The 8,980-nt window shown below is 50.8% G+C and overlaps 1 protein-coding gene across 1 annotated transcript; it reads left to right on the top strand.

The window, feature by feature from the left end:
- The first annotated feature begins 289 nt into the window (after positions 1-289).
- Positions 290-7,391, top strand: gadd45gip1 (growth arrest and DNA-damage-inducible, gamma interacting protein 1). The gene is made up of 2 exons (XM_041177438.1): positions 290-692; positions 6,474-7,391. Exons 1-2 carry the CDS (start codon positions 304-306, stop codon positions 6,763-6,765), a joined length of 681 nt encoding a protein of 226 aa, XP_041033372.1. The 5' UTR covers positions 290-303; the 3' UTR covers positions 6,766-7,391.
- The last annotated feature ends 1,589 nt before the right edge of the window (positions 7,392-8,980 follow it).

Below are 8,980 nucleotides of genomic sequence, written 5' to 3'. Positions count from 1 at the left end.
GCTGGAAGGCGCTTTGGGAACATCCTGAGGCTGTGGAGGGCGCTATAGAAATGCAAGTTCCTTATTGCTTCAGTGACACCAAATTAATGTTAAGAAAGATGGATATTGTAATGTGAAGGGTTGAGAAGAACTGATTATTTGAATGACTGGTCCAAACTAACTGTTTTTAGTGTGTGTGTGTTTGTGTGTCTGGGTGTTGGGGGTGAGGTGGGGGAACTTCAGGAATTACTTTTTTAAAAAGTTCTTGAAAACTTTTCAACAGGCGCTTGAAAGCCACCCCTGAGGTGAGGACCCGGTTTCAAGATGGCGGCGCCCATGTTGCGCGGCCTCCCGGCGGCTCTGGGCGGCCTCAGGCGGGGGCTTTGTGCGGCAGGCAGCGGCTGCCTGCGGCCCCCGGCGCCCCTCCGGACGGCCCAGGCCTCTTACAACGCCCGGCGCCTGGGCCTGGACCTGAGCGGCTTCTACCTGCCGCACGCCGGGAGCCCCGAGTGGCAGCGCGGCCCGCGGGCCCGCCGCAAGCTGTACGGCCGCTGGGGCAGCGCCTCGGGCGTCGACGCCGCCTCCCTGTGGCCGGAGCCCGGGCAGCTGCAGGAGCTGGTCCGGCACCAGGCCGAGTGGGAGCCCAGCCTACAGCAGATGTGGAGCAACCTCCGGGCCAAGGAGCTGGAGCAGCAGAAGAAACAGCGGGAGAGGTGAGGTGGAGGGGGGTGGGGGTGTGGGGTGTGGGGAGGGTGGGGGAGGTGGGGTGAGTGGGGTGGGGTGAGGGGTGTTGTGGGGAGACAAAGCTACATTTCTGTGGCGCCTTTCACATTCTCAAGGTGTCCCAAATAAGGGGGGGTTGCCAACAACAGCGGGAGAGGTCAGGAAGGGGAGGAGGAGGAGACTAAGCTACATTTCTGTGGCGCCTTTCACATCCTCAGGGTGTCCCAAATAAGGGGGGTTTGCCAACTCAGCGGGAGAGGTCAGGAAGGGGAGGGGGAGGAGACTAAGCTACATTTCTGTGGCGCCTTTCACATCCTCAGGGTGTCCCAAATAAGGGGGGGGGTTGCCACAACAGCGGGAGAGGTCAGGAGGGGGAGGAGGAGGAGACAAAGCTACATTTCTGTGGCGCCTTTCACGTCCTCAGGGTGTCCCAAATAGGGGAGTTGCCAACAAAAGCAGGAGAGCTGAGAGGCGGGGAGGAGGAGGAGACAAAGTTACATTTTTGTGGCGCCTTTCACATCCTCAGGGTGGCCCAAATAGGGGGGTTGCCAACCCTCCAGGATTGGTCTGGAGTCTCCCAGGAATTGAAGATGGATCCCCAGGGCATTGATGTGTGCAACCCTGGAGAAAACCCATCGGGATTTTTTAAAAGATTTGTTTATTTTGTCATTTTCTTTGACCGTTTCTCTTTACCAGATGTAATCCCGTGTACAAGATTATGAGGGGCATGGACAGGGTGGATAGGGAGCTGCTGTTCCTCTTGGTTGAAGGGTCAGTCACGAGGGGGACACAAGTTCAAGGTGAGGGGCAGGAGGTTTAGGGGGGGATGTGAGGAAAAACTTTTTTACCCAAGTGGGTGGTGAGGGTCTGGAATGCGCTGCCTGGGAGGGTGGTGGAGGCGGGTTGCCTCACACCCTTTAAAAAGTACCTGGATGAGCACTTGGCACGTCATAACATTCAAAGCTTTGGGCCAAGTGCTGGTAAATGGGATTAGGTAGGTAGGTCAGGTGTTTCTCACGTGTCGGTGCAGACTCCATGGGCTGAAGGGCCTCTTCTGCCCTGTGTGATTCTGTGATAAAAGTATTGAAAATTGGTGGGGGGAGCTGTTTGGCTGACAGTCAAGCATCATCCAGTTGGGTAATGAGTCTTTTTACTTCCTAGTTGGCGTAGGAAGGCCGTGCGTCACAAGGATGGATGTGTTGGTGGATTAAAGGCTTGAAACCTCCAGGAATTGGGTGGATACAGTTCTTCCATCTGAGTTCCCCACTTTGTAGCTACCCTGTTAATTGCAATTGGCAACCTGATTTCCAAAGTACTTCACAGCCAGTAGAATACTTTTGAAGCGTCTGTCTTGTCTTTCAACCATCTTTGTTCCGAGGGTTGGCTGCACTACAAGCCATCTTTGTCCACTGATCCCTATTCTCCGCTGCCTTTGCTGCCTGTGCCTTAGAGAGGCCAGTCCACCTTCTGATATTATCCATCCATGCCATCTTCGGTCTTCCCTTGTGCATATTTTCCAGGTATTTTGCCTTACAGTGCCTCTTTTTCCAAACACTTCCCCCCTGCCCCCCCCCCCCCCCCCCCCCCCCCCCCCCAACCCTGTTCACAGCACTTGTTCAGAATGTGTGGAACTTCCTTAACATCACTGCCTCAAACAAGTTCCTCTTAACCCCAGCTTTCTCGAGCACCCACTCATTTGTCTGTTAGGCCGTCCGTGACACACGTAATATCCGCCTGAATCCTTGCAGCAACAGTGAGGGAACGGCAATATAGTTCCAGGTCAGGATGATGAGTGGCTCAGAGGGGAACTTGCAGATGGTGGTGTTCCCATGTATCTACTGCCCTTGTCCTTCTAGGTGGTAAAGGTCACGGGTTTGGAAGGTGCTGTCTAAGGAGCCTTGGTGAGTTGCTGCAGTACATCTTGTAGATGGTACACACTGCTGTCACTGTGCATCAGTAGTGGAGGGAGTGAATGTGTGCGGATGGGGTGCCAATCAAGCTTTGTCCAGGATACTGTCGAGTTTCTTGAGCCAAGTGGAGAGTGTTCCATCACACTCCTGACCTGCACCTTGTAGGTGGTGGAGATCCTTTGGGGAGTCAGGAGGTGAATTACTCTCTGCAGAATTCCCAGCTTCCGACCTGCTCTTGTACCCACATCCCTGTGACCCTTCATCCTTTACTCTGTTTCTCTCTCTTTCTACACAGAATGCTGTCTAACCTGTTGAGTTTTTTGCAGCATATTCTGTTTTTCAAAAACCCCGTCCAACTCAGTCTTCATTTTAAATTGATTCGACATTACCTTTATTTGGGCAAGAGATTTCCAGTGGATCATTGGGTGGATACAGTTCTTCCATCTGAGTTCCCCACTTAGAGTATGCAACAGGGTAGCTACTATCATTTTAAAGATGCTCAACGTTTCTAAACTCAAGGGAAAATGAACCAAGTTTATGCAACACGTCTTCATAATTTAACACTCTGAGCCCTGATATCATTCTGGCAAATCTGTGATGTACCCCTTCAGAGGCTGGTATATCCATTTTGAAGCACAGCACCCAGCACTGAATGCATTACTCCAGGTGGGGATCTGAGCAACTACTGAAGCATTGCTGCCACAAAGCTTGCACACGGGATCTCTGTCCACTGAAGCATCGTTTTTACATTTCTGAACCCACCTTGTCGATAAAGATTAACCTTCCATTGCCCTTTTTAATTTCTTTCTCTACCTGTGCAGCAGCATCTAGTGATTTGTATTACATGGCAATCCTTTCACTCCTTCACAACTCCACGTCTAACCACGTTGGATTGGAAGCCTGTGACAAGTGATGTACCGCAGGGTTCAGTGCTGGGACCCATGCTGTTTGTAGTGCACATTAATGATTTAGATGTGTATAAAGGAGGTATGATCAGTAAGTTCACAGATGACACGAAAATTGGTGGTATTGTAAATAGTCAGGAGGAAAGCCTTAGATTACTGGATGATGATATAGATGGGCTGGTAAGATGGGCAGAGCCATGACAAGGGAATACACAATGAATGGTAGGACCTTAGGAAGTGCAGAGGATCAGAGGGACCTTGGTGTACATGTCCGTAGATCCCTGAAGACAGCAGCACAGGTAGATAAGGTGGTTAAGAATGCTTATGGGACACTTGCCTTTATCAGCCGAGGCATTGAATACAAGAGCAGGGAGGTTATGATGAAGCTGTATAAAACGCTAGTTAGGCCACAGCTGGAGTACTGTGTTCAGTTCTGGCTGCCACATTATAGGAAGGATGTGATTGCACTGGAGAGGGTGCAGAGGAGGTTCACCAGGATGTTGCCTGGGCTGGAGCGTTTCAGCTATGAAGAGAGACTGGATAGGCTGGGGTTGTTTTCCTTAGAGCAGAGAAGGCTGAGGGGGGACCTGATAGAGGTGTACAAAATTATGAGGGGGGTAGTTGGGTAGATAGGAAGAAACTTTCCCCTTAGCGGAGGTGTCAATAATTAGGGGGCATAAATTTAAGGTATTGGGCAGGAGGTTTAGAGGGGATTTGAGAAGAAAGTTCTTCACCCAGAGGGTGGGTGGAATCTGGAACTCACTGCCTGAGGGGGTGGTAGAGGCAGGAACCCTCACAACAATTAAGAAGTATTTGAAACACCATAGCATTCAGGGCTATGGGCCAAGTGCTGGAAAATGGGATTAGAATAGATAGGTGCCTGATGGCTGGCATGGACATGATGGGCCGAAGGGCCTGTTTCTGTGCTGTATAACTCTGACTAAAAAAAAAATCAAGACATTTGGGAGGGAATTGGATTATTATCTGAAAAGAATGAAATGTGCAGGGCTTCGGGGAGAACGTAGGATGAGAGGGGAGTGGCACTGGTTGGCTGCTCCTTTGAGAACCAGCACAGCCACGACAGCCTAAATGGCCTCCTGTGCTGTAACCATTCTACGGTTCAGTATTAGTGTTTGTCAGGCAACCCACAGGGCATCACAGCTACGCCATGACCGAGGGAGCACCCCAAACAGCGGGTGGGGGGAAGGGGGGGGGGGGGGGGGGGGGGGGGGGGGGGGGGGGGGGGGGGGAAGCAGGAGGTCCCCAATGAGGCACTGCAGCCTAAACCTGGCTCTTTGTGTACTGAATTTTCCGAGCTGCCGGTGCACAGTGTGAATTGTCATGATGTGTCCTCGCCCCTTGACAGCTGCTTGAATGAGGTGCTAAACGCAGGTTTCAGCAGCAGGTGTGAAAATGCAGAGCAGCAGCAATTCATAAAATCAAAGGCAAGAAAGTGATTGTGTGGTTTATGGCCACGGTGATGATTCAGGGCCTCTTCCTCATTGACCTCTGTTCAAAGGTTTGCAACTTTAGGGCCTGTTTCAACTCTGTTCATGTGCTGGCTTTGAGCTATTTGTATAATCAGCTAAACTGTAAAGCTACCAAGAAGAATTTTAACCCTTCTTAAATTTTCACACGTTTCAAACACTTTTGTCACAGGTTTAAGTTAATAAGCAAAAGAACCTGAGGAGGAGACACTTTTAATTTTAAAATTTTATTTACGCGGAGGGTTTGCAATGATCTGGAATCAGGGTGGTGGAGGCAGATTCAGCCATAACTTTCAAAAGGTGATAGGAACCTAGAAGCAGGAGTAGGCCATTCGGCCCCTCTGCCATTTAACTAGATCATGGCTGATCTTCCCACATTACCCCTTGTATCCCACTGATATCCAAGAATCTATTGAGCTCCGCTTTGAACAGACTGAACGACTGAGCCCCCGCAACCCTCTGGGGTAGAGAACAACAAAGATTCACCGTCCTCTGAGTGTTGAAATTCCCCCTCCAGTTGGTCCTCAATGGCCTGCCCCTTATTCTGAGACTGTCTCCCGGGAGCCCTGGTGAGCTAAGTACTCGAAGAGGAAAGATTTGCAGGGGCCTTGGGGAACAGCAGCGAGGCGGGCTTGATTGGATAGCCCTTCCACAGAGCCAGCACGAGTATGAAGGCTGAGTGGCCATCTCTTGTGCTGCAGGATTCTGTGCCTCTCTGCCCGGTCTTTCCCACGCTTGCGCCATATTTTGGCTGGGATCAACGAGTTGCAATGCAGGCGGTCACGGTACGTTTACTTCAGTTTTGTGACTGGATGTGTAAACTTCACCGTCAGCAGCACCCACTGTGCTGAGAGTCGGGTGTATAAAGCACACGGGGAGCAGCATTCAACAACAACTTGCATTTATACAGCTCCATTAAGGTAGCAGAACGAGTTCCCAAGGTGCGTTATCAAACAAAATTTGACACCGAGCTACACAAGGAGATACCTGTATTCAAACAGGTGGTAAGCTTTAAGGAGCGCCTTAAGAGAAAAGAGAGGGGGGGGGGTGGGTGGGGGAGGTTTGGGAGGAAATTCCAGAGCTTTGGGCCCACGCAGCTGAAGGCACGGCTGCCAGTGGTGGAGGGAAAGGAATCGGATAGGAGGCCGAAGTTGGGGGGGGGGCGCAGGATTCTTGGAGTTTCGAGTTGGAGCGGAGGATGAGGTCACGGAGGAAGCTGAGAACCAAGTTAAGAATTGTAAATACATTTTGAAGTACTGGGCGGGCGATATTCCAGGCAACAATTAAGACGTCAGGCCAATTTGTGTTTCGGACAGGCGTGAGTTTTATATCGAATTTGATCTGTCGGGGAGTGGGGGGGGGGGGGGCGTCTGTGGATCCCTCTGACACAAGTGACCACGATGAAATGATGCCTTCTCTTTCTCTCCACACCATCCCCCCCACCTCCCCCAACCCCCCACTGTTTTCAGGCAGAAGCTGATCGCAGCCAACATGGACAAGATGCCGAAGATGGTTGAAGACTGGAGGCGGGAGAAGCGGGAGCTGAAGACGAAGCAGAGGGAGGAGAAGGCCAGGCGGGAGCTGCTCCTGTCGGAGGCCAGGGAACGCTTTGGCTACAGCGTTGACCCGCGCAGCTCCAAGTTCCAGGAGATGGTGAAAGAGCTGGAGAAAGAGGAGAAGAAGAAACGCAAACTGATGAAGAGGCGTCAGAAGGAAGAGGCAGCCGGGGGCGAGGCGACTGTAAATGCCGGCGCCTCTTAAACTGACCACATTTTTACACGCCAGGCTTTGGGAGGTTCTGCAAAAGCGTTTCCGTGAATCTTGATTGAACGGGCTCAATGAAATGTGAGGACTTTTGACGTGTGTGAAGTGTTCCGTTCCTAGTGACCCGGCCATTTTTAGTTTAATATTTGCTCTTGCCGCTGGCGACGTCACATTCTATTGGCTGTTGTCCTGAGACACGGTTTGGGAGGCTGCCTTTGGCCTTGATTTCGTTGGTACAAAATGTTTGGGTGGTCTCCGGCGCCCATTAAAGAATCCACCGTCTACCGTTTAGACTGGGGGAGGTCGGAGTGGACAAGGATGGCAGGTCCCCACCCCCCCCCCCCCGCCCCGCCCCTCAAGGTCATTCACGAAACGAGCTGGACTTCTATTGACCCTGCGCCGTCGCTGGTTGCGACACCAGCCCTCGAATTACCAGATTTGTTCCCGGAATTTAATTCCACCGCCTGTTACGGTGGGATTCGAACTCCCAACTTCCGCCCCCGGCGCTAAAACCACTACGATTAAAACGGTCTCCAATGACAAAACCCGAAAGGATCGTTGACCAAATTTCCACTTTATTTCCGAAAGTTAATCGACATAAATTAAAACGATCTGATTTCAAACCGGTTCCAAATGACGCTGTATAAAATTCTTCTCGCTTAGTGCCGGCAGCACTCGGCTCAATCACCTGTAAGTTCACACTATTGCATCTTGTCAGGTAAAGATAAAGTGGCGTGGGTGCAGTCTCCTAACAGAGGGGCAAAACCAGAGTCAGCGGTGACCTCAGGCTGACTGCTCACTGGGGTTTGGATGCTGTTTGTGCTTAAAAATCGTGCTGGGTGAGTTATTTTTTTCCTTTAATTCTTTCACGGGGCGTGGGCGTCGCTGGCAAGGCCAGCATTTGTCGCCACCCCCCCCCCAATTGCCCTTGAACTGAGTGACTTGCTAGGCCATGTCACAGGGCAGTTAAGAGTCAAACCCATTGCTGGGGGTCCGGAGTCTCGCACAGGCCGGACCGGGTAAGGACAGCAGATTTCCTTCCCTAAAAGGGGCGTTAGTGAACCAGATGGGGTTTTTACAACAATCGATTCAGGACTAGCTTTCCATTCCAGATTATATTAATTGAGTTTAAATTCCACCAGCTGCTGTGGTGGGATTTGAAGCTGTGTCCCCAGGCCCCTGGATTACTAGTCCAGTCACATCACCGTTGCGCCACCGTCTCCCCACTCCCGCGTTGCTCGGTGACTTCCTCGGTTTAAACGCAAGTGTTGCTGCCCTGCATTAAACCAACACACGTCATAAAACACACTGCAAGCTCTGGGACACAGCTAGAGGGCAGTCTGCCTGAATTTAGAACTGCCAGAATTGGCACTTTTGTCAAGCCTGATACTGGACTTGAGATGGAATCATAGGTTGAATTGCAAATGGAAATAAGACTTAAATTCAGCCATAGCTTGCAGCCCCAATCAGACGTTTAAAAAAAATTTTGACTTTTCAAATAAATAATGCTTTTGAGTTCCAGTTCACAATTTGGAAATGACTGTGCTATCCAGGGAAAAACTGGCTGGGAATAGTTACCGAGAGTGGGGTGAGTCTTTTTTTATTTCATGGTATGTGGACTAACATTTATTGTCCATCCCTAATTGCCCCTTAAGAAGGTGGGGGTGAGCCGCCTTCTTGAACCGCTGCAGTCCCTGTGGTGTAGGTACACTCGCAGTGCTGTTAGGGAGGGAGTTCCAGGATTTTGACCCAGTGGCACCGAAGGCGATATATTTCCAAGTCAGGATGGTGAGTGACATGGTGGCATTCCCACGTATCTGCTGGATGGGGGTGGGTTTGGAAGGTGCTGCCTGAGGAGGCTTGGTGAGTTCTTGCAGTGTATCTTGTAGATGGTGCACACTGCTGCTACTGTGCGTCGGTGGTGGAGGGAGTGAATGTTTGTGGATGCGGTGCCAATCGAGCGGGGCTGCTTTGTCCTGGATGAGCTTTGAGTGTTGTTGGAGCTGCACTCAACCAGTGGAAAATCTGCTACTTCCCTACTCCAGAGGTGAGTGGCTTAAACATCTGGACCTCAATTGAATTTGGGAGTGTGGTGTAGCAACTAATTCTAGAAAATTGTTTCATTTTCCAAGGTTAAATAGCAAATCTGCTGCCCGAACTATCTAATCCCGTTCACCAGCCAGAACCTAAATCATTAACTTCATGTCTGTAA

This window comes from Carcharodon carcharias, chromosome 30 (assembly GCF_017639515.1).
Source record: "Carcharodon carcharias isolate sCarCar2 chromosome 30, sCarCar2.pri, whole genome shotgun sequence".
Lineage (NCBI taxonomy): Eukaryota > Metazoa > Chordata > Chondrichthyes > Lamniformes > Lamnidae > Carcharodon > Carcharodon carcharias.
Note: the sequence above shows the minus strand (reverse complement) of the source record. Positions and strands in the feature narration are given on the sequence as shown.